Raw genomic sequence first — 20,780 nt, 5'->3', positions numbered from 1 at the left:
ATTGTTTGGCCATTGCTCCTCCTTGGTATCCAGTGTCCCCTTCTCCGCTCAGGTTTCTTCATCTGTTCCACAGTTCAATCGGGTAGGTGCCATTGGTGGCATTTGTAAAATACAAAGGAGGAGGCTCGTTAATTTGGGTTGCTCCTCATAAGTAAATGTAAATTGATACTTGTGTAGCGCACTATTCACCCGCAAGGGTCTCAAGGCGCTTGTACGAATACCGCTGTGAAACCCATCCTGGCTTTCCCTGTGAGGCGTCCACTCCTGGGCACCCCAAAGGTGGAGGCCAGGCATCCTTAGCGTTGTGGGGGCCGTTGTGGAGATTAAGCAAGCTATTGCCCAGAGTTGCAGAGTGGGACTCCATGATTGGAAAAGGCACCGATGCGAGAATTATCAGGTCCGTGGAATTGTGAGCACAAGACCCGCCGAGGCAGGGAATTGAACCCTGGTCCCGGGCTAGACCTCTGCATCAGGGTCTGCTGCTCTAACCATTGAGCCACGCTTTCAATTCAGAGTTCTAGACACGTCAACACTCTGTGTTTATAGGAGACACAATAAGAATTTTTCTGTCTGGTGTTCATCAAGGGAATTTGTCCGAGACTTCTGTGAGGGTGGTTCTATCATAGATTTCTTACGGGATGGGTTCTCGATGGGGCTATCAATCTCTACTTTCCGTAGCCAGTGGGCCGCCATCAAGGCTATCGGGGGTACCTTTCTGCTCCTCTTTGAGTCTTTGGCCTCTCTCCTTCTTCAAAGTTTCCGTTTCAAGACATTACTAGTCTTTTTCCACCTGTTCCCCCATGTGATCTTCCACTGGTCCTTCACACTTCACAGAAGTCTTTGTTTGAGCCACTTTCTTCAGGATCTCTAGATTTTCTGACCTTAAGTTGTGTTGCCTGGTGGAGATAACCTCAAGGAGGCATTTGGGGGTGATAAGAGCATTGTTTTCTCACCCTCCTTACTTAAGGTGTTTTCTGGACAAGGTGGTCCTTTGCTCTGACCTGGCTTTGCTACCCAAGGTTTCTTCTCCTTTCGATTTGGCCCAAGATATTGTGCATCCTGCTTTTTTCCGTTCTCCTTCTATAGAGGAAAAAGTTCTGCTGTATTCTCTCAATTTGACAAGGGCTCTTGTTGTTTATCTGGAAAGAACTACTTCTATTCACGGGGTGGATTTTCTTTTTCTAACTTTTAGGGTAACCAGGCGGGGTCATCGCCCTACAACCGTAACTATTTCTTTTTAGGTTAGGTCTGCCGTTTACTTTGCCTATTATTATACATGGGTTTCTCTTCCACCTGTTATTCAGGGGCGTTCAACCAGGGGTGTTGCTTCCTCATTGGCATCCTTTAAGGGCGCCTCATTTGTGCATCAGTGACATGGTGTTCCCCCTCATACCTTCAGCTCCAATTATAAATTGAGAATGGTGAGATTTCTCTCAAGCAAGTAAGTTAGTAATATATTTATTTGTATATGATTAATTAAAATCTTTACAAAAATATAAAACGCCATATAACAGTACAAATTATTTAAAATGCCATATAACAGTACAAATTATTTAAAATACAGCAGTTACTATTGCCAATTCAAGGTTGTTATTAAGTCCCAATGAGTCTTTCAAGTGTGCTTGAATCTTTCCTTCATTAAATCAAAGAACTTCACAACCTGACAATTCAGTTTAATATCGCTGGAGGAAAAACAAAGTTTAACTGCCTGCCTACAGGTCCGAACGGCATGTGATCTAAAAAAAGGTTGCAACAGCTTGAGCCTCAGGTCCATTAGTCTCGGGCAAATACATATCACATGGATGATGTCCTCCTCGCCAGATTTACACAGGCGGCATAGGGCCGAGGCGTGAGTTCTCTCCCATGGCGGCAGGTGCGGTAATATCGGGATAGCTCCAAGGCGCAATTTCAGGAACTTTTCTTTGATTTTTATTTTCATCCCGATATTAAGATATGCTTGTGGCCGTATTTTGCCGTAATCTCCCACCGTTATCCATCCATGCGCCCTGTTGGCTAGGTCTTTCTTATCTTCTATTGCCGAGATTATTCGGGCAGATTTTTTTGCCAACTTTTTGAAGGACAGGTGGTCTATGGCAGTTTCCCAAATATCGGATAAGCCTAGCACATCAAGAGATCCAAATAGGTAGTCCCTAGGCAGTGAAGTCCGACATCTGAGTAGCTCTTCCCGGACGCTGGCATTTAAGGAGTCAGGGTCTGCGTCGCGGATCTTGCGCCAGTTAGTTACATATGCACTCCGTCTTTCTAGTGTTTGTTTGACCACCCCAAATTCTAAACGAATTTGGGCCGGAGACGCGTATTTGGGAAGGTTGAAGATGGCCCTGTAACAATTGGCTATGACTGTGTCTAACAATGCAGCGTCCTTCCCATGCAGCGATTCGCTCCCATAGGTGAGCGTTGGTTGAAGTTTCGCTCGGAGGATTTCAAGGAAGGGTTTATGGGTGAGGTCAGGGAGTTTAGTCTTTAGTGATTTCAGTGCGAGGTGGGTCATTATTGCCTTCCCTCGGATGGACTGGGGCTGAGGCCTAGACGTGTTCTTAAAATCCAGCATGACGCCAAGGTATTTGTATGTGGCTACCCGTTCGAGCTTTACTCGTTTCAGGTACCAACAAGGGATCCTTTTCTTCCTGTAGTTTACCGTCATGACCTTAGATTTATTGAGGTTTATTTCTAGGGCATTCTTTACCGAGAAGGCATGGGTACAATTCAAAAGATGCTGAAGGCCTATTGGCGACCGGCTTATCAGCACTAAATCGTCCGCATATAACAAACTAGGGAGGGTGGCTTTTCCTAGCTTGGGCGCATGATTACGGCATTTGTCAAGTTCTTCCGGTAAGTCAGAAATAAACAGATTGAATAGAATTGGCGCTAAAAGGCACCCCTGCTTTAGTCCTTTAGTTGTCCTAATCTGCTTCGAGAGGTGCTGGCCAGTTCCAAGTTTAATTTTAACCCAGGTGTTAGAGTGAAGCAGTATTAGGACATCTAGGAGATGTTTCGGAATGCCCCAAGTGGATAGTTTTTTCCAAAGTTTGTTTCGATCCACATGGTCGAAGGCCACCGTATAGTCAATAAATGAAAGGAAAAGCGGTAGCTTGGTGGTTTTTGCTTCGCCCATCAGTAGGGACAGGGCCATGATGTTGGTTGTTGTCCCTTGGCCTTTACGGAAACCTGTTTGGTTGGAAGGGATAATGGCTTTTTCGGACGCCCACGCCGATAGTTCTTCCAGAATGAGACCACTGAAGTATTTTGCTTCTATGTCAAGCAAAGCAATGAGACGGTAGCTATTCGGATTACTCTTGCTCTCATGTTTATATATCGTGCTAATGACGGACCCATGCCAGGAGTCCGGAAGGGATAAAGTAAGTCTGGCCTCGTTAAAGACCTGACACAAGGATGCACTCCAAAAGGCTACGTCAGATTTGTACAACAGGGGGGGGGATTCCATTCGGTCCCGGGGCCCCATTCGGTCGTCCCTTGGTAATTCGACGCCCGATGTCTACTGGGGTGTATCCCGTGAGCCCTGTCACAGTTAGGGAAAAAGGTAATGTATAGCAAACAAATGTCAATTATATCGCCCTTATATCGACCTCATTTCAAATTCTGTACAATAATAGTTCGCTGAGACAGTAATATGTCAAAATTATTTGATTATTTTATTTTTCTTTCTATTTGTTTTCTTTTTATATTTTTTGTATAGAAAAACTCTTTTTCATTTTTATCTCACTTAGGGCCCGATGTAGGTAAATCTACATTTACCACTTCATAAATACCGAATCATACCGAATCGGTATTTATGAAGTGGTAAATTAGAGGGGGGGAGATGTAGGTATTTCAGATTCGGTAAATACCGAATCTGTAAGATTCGGTATTTACCGATTCTGTAAATACCGATTCGGAATCCCCGATTCGGTAATTACCGATTTGTGCAAGGGTGCAGGGGGTGTCACTTTGACACCCTCCAGCACCCCAATAAAAGGCATGTGAGCCATGTGGCACACAGACATGCCCTAAGGGCATGTCTGTCTGTCACATGGCATAGGTGTGCATGCACACATGTGCATGCACACCTAGATTCAGTATTTTAACACCCAATTGGATTGGGTGTTAAAATACCGAATCTGAAGGGACTGTGGGACTGAAAGTAGTCCCACCTACATCCCAAATTTAAAAAATCGGTAAAATTACCGATTCGGTATTTTTGCGATTCGGTAATTTTACCGAATCGGTAAAATACCGAATCGGACAAAAAAAGGTCCCCTACATCTCAGTAGGCCAAATACCGGTCGGAAATGGCCGAAATCGGCCGTTTCCGACCGGTATTTGGTACCTACATCGGGCCCTTTGTTCATAAAAAACATATGTAATTCATATAAGTTAACATTCAATAACATATAATACACATTTGACAAAACCAAAACAATATCAACAAAAGTACAAAAAAGTGCTATACGATATATTCAGTCGGTGAAAAAGTTTTTTTGAAGAAGGCAATGTGGTAGAATGGAACACAACGCGTTTCGGCCCAAGGGCCTTCGTCAGGTGACCGTCATTCGTATATTACATATAGACCGGTGTACAACATAAACTTCCACTTATTTTGATGAAGCGTAGAGTCTGATTTGTCCAGAAAAACACTTTGAATATTTTTAGTATCTGTAGACTATGGTCGAGGTATATATCAAACTGATATTTTTTCTTATAATACCCCTTGTTGTCTGTAGATATGCACAAAATAGATTTTAAAGGAAATGAAGATCATAGAGAATTCAGTGCATATTCTCCTCTAGTATTCGTCCACGTGTTAACCTCCGTTCGGGTACCGGAAAAACAAATCTTTTGCGCAGTAATTTTATCGTCATTTGTTTTCCCTTTTTAGTTTCAAAACTTCTTGTTTTCTCATTATTTGGGGAGATCCATATATTTCTTTTGTTTCCTTTTATTTGGTAGAGAGAATCCTGGTCTTTCTTGTTAAGCTGTCATGGATATGGGGTCTTCAGTTTGGTATCGAATCTCCGTATGGTGGGGTCTGCCGGTTTGCACTTCCGTGGACGCCCGTGAGCCCTGTCTCCATGTCCTTTATGGGTCTTCCTTCCCCTTCTAAAGATTCTGATTGTGGTACGGTCATACCCTCAAACTCCCCCAGTCCACACATGCTTGTCCCGCTTTGATTGCTGGGGTTACCATCACGACCAAGCTTTATGATTTCCATGCAGGGAGCCTTTGTTGTCGTATCTCCTATATTGTCATTATTAAAGTGTGACAATAAGTATTTGGTCCATACTTCCTCTGCTATATGCGAATTTTGCCCCAGATGGTCCGGGTTCTGGATCCTTTTCACCATTTGCCAGAACCTAGAACTTTTTTTGCTTTCCTTCGTGGACAAGTTCCCCAAAGTTCTTCTTTCCTTTGTTTTTGACTTGCCCATTTCAGCAGTTTGAGTTGCTTTTTTGCTTCCCTCAGCACTACTTGCAGACTAGGGTTTCCCTGATCCTTTTGTATCCTCCTCAGAGTTTGATTAATCAAGCGTTTTTGTATTTTCATATCCAACCGTATCTGTCTCGTGCTTAAGGGTCCTCTCACCAGGCCAGAATTGGAAGGCCTGGTACTACCCAGTTGTTCCCCGATGGTGATGATGAAGTCATGCCAGACGTTCGCCAACTTAGATGAGCAATTAATTTGGTGGAAGAGGGTTTTCGCGATTGAACCAATAAGGTCGATGTTGTCAAGATTGCACCGTATCCTTTTTAAGTTTGCACTGACTTCTGTTTCTGGGCCAATGTAGCGTTCTTTTTCCTCTGCCGGATTGGTTTTTCTCTCAGCCTCTCAAGATTTTTGTTCAGATGTTCTTACTGCAGCTCACTGATTTGTATTTGACCGAAAAGAAAGTTTTCTTGGCATCTTTATAGGTGTTTGTTTTCTTTTTTGGTTTTGTCAAGCTCTTTGGGAGGTGACTGTGATGAGGAAGACGGAGGAGGAATGTAATGTCTCAGTAATATTCATTACTCCGAGTCATAATTTTCCTCGTAACTGTCCTGTATCCTTCCAGCCTTTGGGAGTTGGCAGGATAAATAAAAGAGAAAATGGTGGGGCTCATTCAAGTCACTGGGCAAGTTGATGGGTCTAATCTGTTTTTTCTAATTATTATTTTGTTTTTTGGTCATTATGATTTGTTGGGAATTACAGGATGTGGTATGGATTTGCCCCACCCTTAGAGGTGAGGTGACAGGTACTTTCTGCCAGAGCACCATTTTGGGTAGGGATTTTTTTTCTACGGGTAAATGCTGTGCACGGAACACTTAATGCTCAGAGGTGACTGTGATGAGGAACGCTACAACTCAGTTATGAAGATTACCGGTAAGTAAGCGAGTCAATTTACACCATCTCACACAACACGGTCATCCTGACTGATCTGTGAAGTAATCAGGAATCAGAGCAATGCACTATTACCTGAACACAGCTTAAACTGTGGAATCCTGGCAGTTCACTTGAGTCACTAATTATCCCGTTGTCCACCTATTGCCCTGTAGTAGTTTTATTGAGGAAGGGAGCTGGGTTGACTCAAACCCATTTTCGGTGTGAGAAACCTGGAACTCTCCAAGTATATGCCTGAAAGAGGCCGCCACCGTTAACCATCAGAACAAGCTACGAAACAAACTACCTTTACGAAGGCTCCTTTCAGGGTTATCTGCATCAGCCTGTAGCCGCTTTTGCCCACCCCTTCGCATGTCCATTCCAGACTCGTATCTCTTGTCCCTCAAGTTTCCATCTGACTCGCACTGTCCTTCGTTTCAGCTCAAGCTCCAACAATCCCAGTGAAGACATCAAAGGCACTTTAGCTCTGAATGGGACTGGAACATTCTGTCCCACATTCTACAAACACCTGTTGCACAAATAGATTAAAAAGTAGATAACCCAGAGGAATTGCATTTCCTAATGAGTTAACAACCCCCTACCAAAGTGAATGCTGCCTAGACTGCACACTGAACCACCAAATAGCGCCATTTATTTTGTCCTCATGAGCGCTACAGATAGGTACTGCTGTGGTAAAGATGGAGACAATGTAATGTCCGAAGCAGCAGGTGGAAAAACTGGCAGATAAAAGTATAGCTGCTTATATTGGTTTACTGGACTGTGTGAGTTATTGTGTGATCTTTGATGGCATCTTCTCTTGTACAGGGCGACCTTTTGGCGGTGGAAGACCTCTTGAAAAATGGTGGGGACCCCAATGTTAAAGATCATGCAGGCTGGACACCTCTGGTAAGTATTGTAACTATTAACCATTCTCAGAACCCCTGCCCAGATTTCTACAAGTGAATGCCTCCTTTGTTCCTAAGCATTTTGTTCTGTGATCCTGTTAGGGGAAAAACTAGATTTTGCTAGGATCAACCATCGAAATAAAATATTTAACCAGCTGATTTTCAGGTTAAGAGGCGCCATATTTAAAATCATTGATGTCATAAGGTCACATGTTGCACTTAGTTACCAAAAACTGAAGAGGGACTGTAAGCTCACCAAATGATGGGCGCCATCTTAACATGTCTAAATACAATTAATTTTCGCACTTTCTATATTGAAATGTAAAAATGTTCAATGCTAAATGTAAGATCGTTTGAAATATCGACATTGTATCAATAAATTCATAAAGCCACATTGCATTATATGCATAGACCTCGAACTTAGTTTAACACAAAGCCGTGTATCGGCATAATTATAAATTTCTAGGTTAATCTGGCCGTGTATCAGTTTTTGGTAACTAAGTGCATTATGTGACCTTATGACATCAATGATTTTAAATATGGCGCCTTTCTCGCCAGAGAACTGAACAACATTTGAGTAAGGCAGTAGCCGAAACGTGTCATGTTGTGGCTGCTATTATTTTGAAAAATAAATCGTGCTGAAACATGGATACCCCCATGAGTGCTTTATTCATCCAAAACGGGAGAAGGAGCGTGCATGTTTATCGCGGTTTGCATTTCTGCGTTTTAAAGCACCCGTTCGTGAGCGCACAGCTAAACAAATGCAAGTGGAGCCTTTATTTTGATACGCTGGTGCACCGCCGAGGGAACACCCGATTCGGAGAAGCGGCAAGCGGGAGTGTCGGAGGACGCCCTGGATGCAGCGTCGAGGATCGGGTAAGCGAGTTTCAATCTTTTTACTCGCGTTACCTAGAGTAAGCGGCATAACGAAGGGGTATCGAACGCAGTCAAAGAAAGTTCAGCAGCCAACATGTTTAATGTTTCTGAGTGCACTGAGGCGGCGCAAGGCATGTTTCAAAGAGTAACAACTACGGAGTCTCAATCCATAGCGGGAAGCAAACCACCTAAGACTAATACATTAATATCTAAGTTTAACGCACCGGAAAGACTCTATGAGCGCAAACAACGGAAATGGTGGGAAGCAACTTCGTTGCAAAGCTATATAGATGTGGACAGGATACCAAGAGGGTTGCGCATCTATACTATACCCGCATATGAAAACCCTGACCCCAAATTACTTGATGAATGGGCGGCTCATACAGCAGAATCCAGTAAAGGAATGCTATTTATCCCTGTCAAATTCGCATGGAGCGATAGAGACAAAGCATTATTGGAAATAGAAAAACTGGAAGCAGAGATCAATTTGGAATCTGATAAAAGCAAAATTGAAGAACTGCGTGAACAAATGAAAAAACGCCTTGAAAAATATGAAGCGAAAATCAAACAGAGGAAAAAGGAAACGTTTGCACGAGATGAGCATGATTATGCCCAAGGAAGAGTTCTTACTTTTGCAAAAAAGTTTGATGGCCCACGGAAGGCATTAACAGCAAGAGATAAAACGCCAGAAGTGACACGAATTGAAACATCGGAATCAGAAGTCACAGAAGAGTCTTCGGATGAAGGGGCTGAGCAATCCACCTCCATGAAGACCCCTTTTCAAGAGGAATATCGAGTCATGCGACAAACTTGGCTGAGGGGAGGCAAAACAAGACCGCCAGAACCAGCAAAAGAAAAACAAGGAGGGGTGGTTGGGGCAGGAGAAACAAACGCAAAGAAAAAATACAACCGCAGCAAGAAAACCAAGAATTGGAACTAGATAACCTCACAATTGCGAACTTAACACCGAAAGTACTGACGAATATAGAACAACAAGTACTGAGATTGGGACTTTCCTTCTGTCCATCTAACAAATGGGAATATACACAAACCCGTATCGACCTATTTAAAATGACAAGAAAACTAAAGCTTCATAAATACTTAAAGACGAAACCCAGTTGCTTAAAACAGAAAAAATCGATGAGAATAACGGAAGAAACAGACATTCTAATGTGGAATTTTAGTTTACGAACTGAACATCATCTGCGCCAGCTTGTCACCCATGTACAACGTGCACGGCAACCATTTTAGGTATCATGGTCTCCCTGTCCACGATCGATCGCCAGCGCGCCCCTCTGACCCAGCAGGCATCCTCCGCGCACCCTGGCTCCCCCTCCCTCCCTCTCATGAGCATAACCCTTCTGCATGACCCTGTCCTTGGGAGTCACGCCTGCGCCTGACCAGCATCTCCTTTCCTCCCATGAATGCCCCTCTGTTGATAAACCTTCCCTCCGCGCTCGATTGTCCACGCGGCATGAATACCACTCCTTTGATGACCCCTTCCCCCGTGTCCAGCTGTCCACACAGGTCCGAGGCCATCGCCTAAGCCGGGAGATATCATTTACTGCCCCTTATTGTATGAAGTCACTCTTCTTCAAAGGACCCTCTATTGATCAAGACCTCCCCACCCCCCGGGATATGATCAGGCACACACATCCTAAGAATCGGCAGAACACTCAGCTGCGTGATGACCCCCTCCTCTTATCAGCAGGTCGAGGACCTCTATTGTGGAAGTGTATGAGGGTGGGATTGACACGAGGATTACGGGGATGTCTTTTTCCTTGTTGTTCACAATGTTCTGATTGTAATAAAGAAAGGTCACATGCCATAAACCAGTGTATAAGAGGCCAGGCCTCCGAGAGGCTGTTAGAGCACCTCGAGACGATACCTTGTTGTCTGATCTGATGTGTTCTGCTCCGTCGGAATAAAAACTTCTGTTTCCTGCCTTCTGGTCTCCGGCGCCTGCCTCATTGCTTGGTAATTTGAATGGTACAAAGGCGGTTAGCGCCGGGCAAATCTTGAAAAAGGTCTTAGCCCTACCCTTTTTCTACAATTGGCGTCCCAAAGCGTGGGGCCCATCAGCGACACGTGGATCCAGTGGGAGAGGTCCCGACGACAGAGTGAACGACTGCAACGATCTGGAGAGCTCGTGTCCGATAGACCCTCGTCTGACAGCCGATCATCCGACCTTCACTAGTTCCGAACAGACCTCTCTCGAGTGATCTACGGTCCTGACTGGGAACCATCAGGAGTGCCACGAACATCACGAAGAAGAGAGGACGATCGGGCGCTGGATTCAGAAGACAGGAAACCGTCCATGCGGTCCGGGTAAGGTCGTGTAGACACGACAAACTGAGAAATGATTGTTTGGTTTGGATAATACTAGTATTACGCTTTGTTGAACCCTCTGGAGATTCACCGTCTGCAAACAGAGAAAACAACAGGCTCTCTCTTTGCAAGCAGTGAAGGATAGGTAACGCAGACTTTTGTCCCCATTGTAATCCGTCGTGCCTATCTTCCTCCCCCACTGTTTTCCCGAACTGTCGTTCGTGGATTAGGATTGGTGTCAGTACAACGCGTTGTGTTACAACGCATTCCGTTACAACGCAGCTATTACATCGCAAATACCATTACAATGCATGTCATTACAATGCATGGCATTACATCGCAGATGCTATTACAACGCATGGCATTACATCGTAAGTATAGGTAAGTATACCTTTTTTAAAAAATGTTAATAAATTATTTTAATTAATTTAATTTAATTAATTTAATTAAAATACATTTTAAAATAGCCATTAATTTAATGTAATAAAATAATATCTATTAAATAAATGTAATTTTAATAAAAAAGGAAATAATTTATTTTAATTTAAATAAAGAAATTAATTTAATTAACATATTTAAATAATTGAAATTAAATTAAATTAATTGAAATAATTTAATTAATATAATTAATTTAATTTAAAAATGTAATTAATGAAATAAAATTAATTTAATTTATTAAATATATTTTAATTAATTTAAAAATGCTAAATATTATTTAATTATCCCAAAACACAAACCTACCCCTGAACCCTACAATACCCCTGTACCCCAAAACCCAAAACCTGCCCTAAAACCTAAAAACACTCCTGTACCCCAAAACCCAAACCCTGCCCTAAAACCTAAAAACACCCCTGTACCCCAAAACCCAAACCCTGCCCTAAAACCTAAAAACACCCCTGTACCCCAAAACTCAAACCCTGCCCTAAAACCTAAAAACACCCCTGTACCCCAAAACCCAAACCCTGCCCTGAAACCTAAAAACACCCCTGTACCCCAAAACCCAAACCCTGCCCTGAAACCTAAAAACACCCCTGTACCCCAAAACCCAAACCCTGCCCTGAAACCTAAAAACACCCCTGTACCCCAAAACCCAAACCCTGCCCTGAAACCTAAAAACACCCCTGTACCCCAAAACCCAAACCCTGCCCTGAAACCTAAAAACACCCCTGTACCCCAAAACCCAAACCCTGCCCTGAAACCTAAAAACACCCCTGTACCCCAAAACCCAAACCCTGCCCTGAAACCTAAAAACACCCCTGTACCCCAAAACCCAAACCCTGCCCTGAAACCTAAAAACACCCCTGTACCCCAAAACCCAAACCCTGCCCTGAAACATAAAAACACCCCTGTACCCCAAAACCCAAACCCTGCCCTGAAACCTAAAAACACCCCTGTACCCCAAAACCCAAACCCTGCCCTAAAACCTAAAAACACCCCTGTACCCCAAAACCCAAACCCTGCCCTAAAACCTAAAAACACCCCTGTACCCCAAAACCCAAACCCTGCCCTAAAACCTAAAAACACCCCTGTACCCCAAAACCCAAACCCTGCCCTAAAACCTAAAAACACCCCTGTACCCCAAAACCCAAACCCTGCCCTAAAACCTAAAAATACCCAAACACCCCAAAACATATACATCAGTACCCCAAAACATATACTCCTATACTCATACTTATTAAAAAAATTACTTAAATTAATATATTTAATTTATAATATTTAAAAACGAAATAAATATTTTTGTTGTAATAAATAATAATTAAATCAATTATAAAATATTAAATAAAATAAAAAAAAATGAAATACTTACCAATACTTACGATGTAATGGTATGCGTTGTAATAGCATCTGCTATGTAATGCCATGCGTTGTAATGGCATGCATTGTAATGGTATTTGCGATGTAATAGCTGCGTTGTAACAGCATTACGTTGTAATAGTTGCGTTGTAAGAGTAACACACCGTGGATTATTGTCTGGAGATTCTTTGTCTGCAAACAGGGAAGAACAAGGTCTCTCTTTGCAGGTAGAGAAAGAGTGGGTAACGCAAACTTTTCGTACCCACTTATTCTCCCCACTGATTGTTTGATTGACCGAACACTGATTGTTCGGTATTGGTTCTTTTGAGGTATTCACCACCGGCAAACAACGGAGAATAGAAATATTCTGTCTAGTCTTTGCCCGCCGTGATAAGATAGGTAGTGCAGACCTTTGTCCCCGTTGTAACCCGTCATGCCTATCTTCTCCCCACTGATTGGTAGCCTGTACAGCCCGGACCGCTTATTAGAGATGAACCATCCGGCTCCACTGGAAGGCACCCCTAATAAGGACATGTTCACTAAGCATGGACTAGTCGCTATAGCTTATACTAAGCTATGGCATAAATATACAAAGAAGAACCCTGAAAGTCAGTGGCCACTGATAGGTTCCTTCGATGAAAATAAAATAAAAACATTGGAAATAGCGCTCCAGAAAAATAAGACCACGCCCACTATGCTAGATAGTATAGGCATGTGGCGCAAAGAAACGGAACAACGAAAGAAAAGAGAAGAAGCAAAAATAGGGAAAGAATTACGAAAGGCAGCCCACCTAGCTGCTAAGCAACTAGAAGAAGAAATAAAAGAAAGAAAGGAAGCTACACAAAACCAAGAATCAGGGTCGACAGGTCAATGTCCTGTTAGGACCCCCTCTGCCCTCCAAACAGCGGGCGAACGATGAGTTACTGCTAGGTCCCCCAATCATCTACATGCCCCCTCCATATGCTCCCTGCCAACAACACCTGCAGGCCCTGAGCACGAGCGAGAGCGGCCTTAGCGCTAGTGCACCAGCCCTCACGGCCTCCGCACCAGCCACATTAGCAGCACCAACAGATGCCCCCGAGGCTAGCGAGCACCCACCAGCCAGATCAAATAGGTTGAGCAAAGATGAACGGGATGGGATTGACAAAATAGCAAAGACACTAGTGGAACGAAGGGAGAGCGAAGAGTACACAATGAGCATGTATGACTCGCATGCCGATAGCCACAGACGGCATTTCATTTTGCGATTCAGCTACCACATCCTGAACGCATATGAAGATAGGTATCAAAGTAAGGGCCCCGCTAAACTAACAACGCTGTATAGGAAGATTGATGTTGGAGATGGGACTGAATGTGAGGCGACGGAGCTCTTCATGCAGATGCTTGAGGTCCTCCGCCACCTCACGGAACAAAAACCAGAAGCCAAGGTTACAGTCCCTGAAACGACCTCAGTAGAAGTAGCCAATACTATGATGCCCATCAGAGAAGCGGCCCCTTACTGGATCCCGCCACGGGGCCTGGGAACAAGCGACGATATTAATCACGCAGATGCAAAAGGGAGAGTCGTGTATAATTGGGTTTACCAACCATGGGACCGACAAGATATCCTAACCTTTAAACAAACTCTGCCCGATTTGAGAAAGAACCCGACAGCATTCTATACCGAATTAGGCACAGCCTTGGGTTCGACGATAATGACTTTAGCGGACATTGACTTGTTCTTCGGGTTATGCCTGCCAGCTGACGTGTGGAAGCAAATCCGGAAGGCTGACCACACGGATCTGTTTGGACATACCTGGGACCAACTCGGTAAACTAGATAGACAGCGAGAGCCAGGAAGGAAACCAGTAAAGGACATACTGGAACTCCCAGACAAACTAGTTCAGAAGTTAAACACAGTGATCCCAGAAAGAAAGGTAGACTGGTCGATAGTCACGGCCTGTCGACAGAAACCCCAGGAAGATGTGTCAGAATACTTCTCCCGATTCGAGACAGTGTTCTCCGACTACAGTGGCCAAGACATGACCACTGCAACCGGACAGCACCTGTTTGTACAAAATTATGTAAAGGGCCTAACACAAGAGGTCTCCCAAAAACTGCAGACGAGTGAGAGTAGTTGGGGGGCCTCCAAACCCGCAGCTATCCTTCAGATGGCTCAGTATTACGAGCACCAAAAGAATGAGAATGATAGGGCGTCCGAGAAAAAGAAGAAAGATTTAAAGGAAAGGGTAATGATAGCCCAGATACAAGGTATAGCGGTAGGACGGGAACACCAAAGGGGGAACTACCAATCGACCACCCCCAGAAATCTACCTCCTAAAGATCACTCCCCAACACCACACACTGGACGTAGAGACATTAGCAATGACCAATGCGCCTTCTGCAAAGGATTCGGCCACTGGAAATCCGAGTGTCCGGTCCTGCTAGAGATGAATAGAAATAGGGACCCCAGGGATGTGGCAGGTGGTCAGAGAAACAGAGGACAAGGACGAGGGCACACAAACGACACCAACAATGACAGATCAGGGAGATTGAACACATTTGACCGCCCCCGACAGAACCAATATCAACTATCCGATGGTGAGAATGCCCCCGATTTTGCATAGGACTGCCAGGGGCAAGGGAGGGATCCAGTCGAGCTCTGTGTTGACCAGCAAGGTCCTTATGTCACCGCTAAGGTCCTGGGTACAGAGTCTCCATTTTTGGTAGACACTGGGGCGACACGTAGTGTGTTATCGAAACGACTGATTCCAAGGGCACCCTTGTCTGGCTCACACATTACATCGATAGGTTTCGATGGGACGCCCTCCACTAACCCCCTGTCCGTACCTATCACCTTTGACCTAGAAAGCAACACCACTGACACAACATTTCTGCTCTCCTCCAACTCCCCTGACGCCATTATGGGCATTGACTTACTGAAACATTTTCGAGCTACCATTAGGTGTTCCCCAGATGGAATCCGAGTCATCCTGTACGACAACCCAGGCATGCCCAGATCCTGCCCCTCACGACACATGTGCTCCATAACTGACGCTGACCTGTCCTTGCTTGACACCCTGCCTCCGTACCTGTGGGCCAAAAATGACTCTGATGTGGGACGAATGATGATTGACCCTATTCATATAACTGTAAGACAGGACGCTATGCTCCCGAAACTCCCACAATATCGGATATCCCCAGAGGGCGAGAAGGCACTGGTAGCGATCATTCAGTCTCTGGTAGATGCAGGAGTGGTTGAAGAGGTGGTTAGCAACGTCTGCAACAGCCCAATCCTACCTATTGTTAAGAAGCAAGGCGAAGGAGATGAGAAAGCATACCGCTTCATCATCGACTTGCGAGAAATTAACAAAGTGGTTGTACCCCAATACCCTGTAGTCTCCGATATCACCACCATTCTGACCCTCATCCCGTCCACTGCCACCACCTTCACTGTTATCGACCTTAAGAATGCGTTTTTCTCTATCCCCATCCATCCAGACAGCCGTTATCTCTTCGGCTTCACTTTAAAATCCCGCTCGTACCGATTTTGTAGAGCTCCCCAGGGGTACACTGAAAGCCCCAGCATTTACAGCCAGGCCCTCAAAAGACAGCTGGATGCCTTCCAGCTACCAGATGGAGTGGTGTTGATCCAATATGTCGATGATATCCTTTTGGCGGCCGACACCACCCCACTTGCAATCACAGCCACTATCCAACTCCTACACTTTCTTGCAGAGAATGGCCATAAAGTTTCCAAAAAGAAATTACAGTTCTGCCAGCCACAAGTGACATACCTAGGCCATCTCCTGTCCAAAGAAGGGAGGAAACTCACGCCCGACCGAATCCAAACCATCCTAGACACCCCCGTCCCAAAAACACAAAAGCAAGTCCGCTCTTTGGTTGGCCTAACCTCTTTTTGCAGACAGTGGTTACCTAATTTCAGCCTCATTGTAAAGCCCCTACTTGCCCTGTTGGCCAAAGATGTCCCCTCCCCGCTCCCTTGGACCCCTTAGTGTCAAACATCCTTTTGTGAATTACGAAATGCACTCTGTTCAGCACCCGTCCTAGGAACCCCGGATTACTCCAAACCCTTCTCCCTCTTCACCCACGAAAGGGAGGGGTGTGCATTGTCTGTCCTGACTCAATCAATTGGTCCTAAGCAGCGCCCCTGTGCCTACTTCTCCGCCACTCTTGATCCTGTAGCCAGAGCTTTGCCTGCCTGCCTTCGAGCAGTAGCTGCCGCTGCTGTCTCTATCCGTCAGAGCGAGGGAATCGTACTTTCCAACTCCCTCACTGTGCTAGTACCCCATGCTGTCGACACCCTTCTGAACCAAACCAAGACTCAACATCTGACTAGCGCACGACTGACAGGGTACGAACTGACGCTACTTGCACCCCACATCACACTAAAGAGATGCACGACTTTGAATCCTGCCACATTGTTGCCCTTTCCTGAAAATGACCCCGACGTTCCTCCCATACACGACTGTGTGACCCTCACGGACGAACAAACTAGGAGTAGAGTTGACCTCCGAGATACTGCTTTCACTGACCCCGATGGAGAGCTATGGGTAGACGGCTCATGCATCAAACTCCCAGATGGCACCACTTCAGCTGCCTATGCAGTCACGACAGCCCGAACAGTAGTTGAGACAGCCTGCATCACACAACGATCTGCCCAGGCAGCAGAGCTGATAGCCCTCACACGAGCATGCATCATAGCCACGGGGACCACTGCGAACGTATATACAGACAGCCAGTATGCCTTCGGGGTGGTTCACCATTTTGGGCTCCTGTGGAGGGAGAGGGGATTCCTGACGTCCCACGGCACCCCTATCCTCCACGGAGATCTAGTCTCCGCCCTGATTGATGCAGTTCTCCTCCCCAAACGACTAGCAGTGATCAAATGTCAGGCACACAAGAGGGTGACAGACATAGTCGGACAAGGGAATGCACTGGCCGACATCACTGCACGAACCACAGCTGAGAATAGGACGGTGACACGCATGTATGTGACCAGGTCACAAGCAGAGAAATGGACTGACACAAGGGAAATGATCAGAGACATCCAGTCGGCCAGCACCCCTCACGAACTGACTAAGTGGGCCGGGGTGGGTTTGAAGGATGATGAGGGCTGCTGGCGAACAAAGGATGCCAACAGATGGTTGCTACCTGACTCATATCTGATCCCCATACTGACGATGGCACATTCCCCTGCACACATAGGATCCGCACCCATGATCGAACTCATTTCCAAAGTCTGGCACAACGACAAAATCCCCGACTCAGCCAGACGCCTAGTCCAACAGTGCCTTATCTGTCTGCAACACAACCCCGGGAAAGGAACTGTGGTACCCCGGGGAGGGTTTGGGACCCCCAATCACCCCTTTGAGGTCCTGCAGATGGACTACATCCAACTAGAGAGATGCCAAAGCTTGAAGTATGTACTAGTCATCGTATGTGCCTTCAGCAAATGGGTAGAGGCCTATCCAACCCGTGACAACACCGCCATGACTACTGCCAAAGTACTACTGAAAGAATTCTTCCCTCGCTATGGCCTTTGTCGAATTTTATGGAGCGACAATGGCCCCCACTTCATAGCTGAGGTTATCCAATTAATCTTAAAGGGGTTGGGGGTGAAGCAAAGGTTTCATGCGGTCTTCCACCCCCAATCCGCCGGCCGGGTGGAACGCCATAATGCCACACTGAAGCTAAAATTGTCAAAAATAGTGGCCACCACTGGACTTAAATGGCCGGATGCCCTCCCACTGGCATTGTTATCGATGCGCTCCACTCCCACCAAACATCATTTGACCCCCTACGAGGTTGTATTCGGGCGACCGATGAACCTCTGGACTGCTCCCAAACCAACCTCCATTCATGACGTCCCGGACGTCCTACTGTCTGATTATTTGTGCAAATTAACTAAAACGTTGTCTGTCATTCATCAACAGGTGCAGCAGGCCATCCCCGATGCTTCCAGGGGCCCCGGCCACGACATCCAGCCGGGAGATTTCATGCTAATACGAAATTTCCAACGGACCAAGAGTCTGGAACCCCGGTGGACGGGCCCCTGGCAAGTGCTGATTACCACACGGACGGCGCTTCGAGTGGAGGGGAAGAGGCACTGGCTGCACGCGCATCACTGCCGGAAGGTCTCTGCAAACCTGGCCACGACAGAAAACGTCAACACCCAAGAAGAGCTCCTGAACAAAGACCGACCGACATTGAACTGTTATCCCGATACTGAGGCACTCGAACTTGCAAAATTCTCTGATCCCACTGTGCCATCCAGAGAAGGGTATTTCCTGCGTCGAAAGGAGGGAGCTTCGGCTAAGTAGGCCACGGACTAAGTTAAATCTCAGAACGGTGACCTAAGCACAACCAAGGGTTGCCGGGAGAGAAGCTAAACGAAGTCTGTGGTTCTGCCCGCTACCGAGCCCCTTGAAGGTGATGGAAGCGCCAGATAAGAAGATGATGAAAGCGCCAGACAAGAAGATGATGGAAGCAACAGGAAATACCCACTATAGAAACCCAAAGACTGACAATTTGCACAAATCAAAGACAATCGCCCTCTTTATTGTCTTCCTCTTCTGCCTCCTCCTCATGACCTCCTTCTGGATTATGGAGGAAAGCACACCGGCTCATGAGGCATTGCTACCTACTGCACAACCAACACCCCTAAAAGAGCATCACCTAATCTCTCTGTCGCCTCAGCTCCGAGAAAGGCGCAGGGAGTTCTGGAACAATTCCTTCGTGCAACTGTTGCACCAACACAACCTTGCTGCAAATGCTACGAACTGCTGGATCTGCGGGTTGCTCCCGCATGCCACTGGACACTCCATCCCCTTCATCCCTTCTCCTTTCTCAGTTCACGGCTCTTGCCTCGCCTGGTTGATCCTCATGCAAGAGATCCACAAGGACAACGCCACCTCCAGCCAGACAGTATTGCACTTCTACTCTGGTTTCTGGCTGAACAAAACCGGAAAGACCTCTGCTGCCCTGTGTCCTGCGCTCACGGGTGCCACCTTCCTTAAAGACATTCCAGCCAAAGAACGGGTCGAAGTACAGGTGCTCCACAATCCAGCCAGAACCACCTTCTCTCATCTGCAAAAACAAACTACTGCCACTCTGACTGTGGCTCTGTCTGTTATCAATGCCACAGGTCTTGTGTGTCTCGAAGGCCAGGGAACACAGCCGGTGGGTCGCAGTTCCTGCCGAATCATCAGAACCTTGGACTCAGCCGACCCCCCTTCCTTTGTTGCTTCTCCAAACATGTACTTTGTGTGTGGCACCAAAGCTTACACCTGGCTCCCGAAAGGTTGGAAGGGTATCTGTTACATTGCCTTCGTTCTCCCCCCCACGTATGTAGCCCCTGCCAACCATCACCGGCAGAGGCGTGCAGATGACATTGGACAAGCCGACTCCACTGGAGCACAGTTCCTAGATGCAGCAAAGGGACTTGTTCCTCTGTGGGGCCCAATGGCAAATAGCCGCGCTATCCGACACCTGACCCAGGCAGTAGAAACAACGATCAACATCACGGCTGGCATCCTCGCTAACAACACGGCTGAGCTTCAGGCGGTCCGCCTTGTGACCCTACAAAACCGCCTTGTCCTAGACGTGGTCCTAGCCGACCGAGGAGGAGCATGCCGCATCATCGGATCTAGCTGCTGCACCTACGTGCCTGACAACTCGCCTTCAGTCTACAAGGCAATTGAGCACCTCCACAGACTTTCCTCGGAGGTTCACCAAGAACAAGAAGGATGGTCGCTTGGGAGCTGGTTTTGGGACACTTTGAAGGGCTGGGGTTGGAAGTTGTTTTCCTTCATACTGATACCTGTTGTGATATTATGTGGGTGTTGCTTGGGTATTCAATGTCTACCCTCCTTGTGCAGCTTCGTTTCTAACTGTATGTGCCCAAAGACTTTGGACTTCCGAACTGAGCACATGAGTCCCCTCTATGAAGTAGAAATACGTGGCCTTATGGGGATAAATCCGAACTGACAAGTTGGCGAGACATGTTAAAAGGGAGGACTGTGGAATTTTAGTTTACGAACTGAACATCATCTGCGCCAGCTTGTCACCCATGTACAACGTGCACAACAACCATTTTAGGTATCATGGTCTCCCTGTCCACGATCGATCGCCAGCGCGCCCCTCTGACCCAGCAGGCATCCTCCGCGCACCCTGGCTCCCCTCCCTCCCTCTCATGAGCATAACCCTTCTGCATGACCCTGTCCTTGGGAGTCACGCCTGCGCCTGACCAGCATCTCCTTTCCTCCCATGAATGCCCCTCTGTTGATAAACCTTCCCTCCGCGCTCGATTGTCCACGCGGCATGAATACCACTCCTTTGATGACCCCTTCCCCCGTGTCCAGCTGTCCACACAGGTCCGAGGCCATCGCCTAAGCCGGGAGATATCATTTACTGCCCCTTATTGTATGAAGTCACTCTTCTTCAAAGGACCCTCTATTGATCAAGACCTCCCCACCCCCCGGGATATGATCAGGCGCACACATCCTA

At 46.4% G+C, this 20,780-nt stretch overlaps 1 protein-coding gene across 1 annotated transcript in view; it reads left to right on the top strand.

Annotated features, from left to right (window-relative positions):
- Positions 1-20,780, top strand: part of LOC147730763 (BRCA1-associated RING domain protein 1-like) — a 543,323-nt gene that overhangs the window by 344,236 nt on the left and 178,307 nt on the right. Inside the window, exon 5 of the mRNA XM_086955577.1 lies at positions 7,195-7,275. Coding sequence (XP_086811703.1) covers positions 7,195-7,275 — 81 coding nt within the window. The remainder of the gene's footprint in view (positions 1-7,194; positions 7,276-20,780) is intronic.

The sequence above is a fragment of the Lissotriton vulgaris genome, chromosome 2_1 (assembly GCF_964263255.1).
Source record: "Lissotriton vulgaris chromosome 2_1, aLisVul1.2, whole genome shotgun sequence".
Taxonomy (NCBI): Eukaryota; Metazoa; Chordata; class Amphibia; order Caudata; family Salamandridae; genus Lissotriton; species Lissotriton vulgaris.
This window is presented reverse-complemented; position numbering and strand designations above follow the sequence as displayed.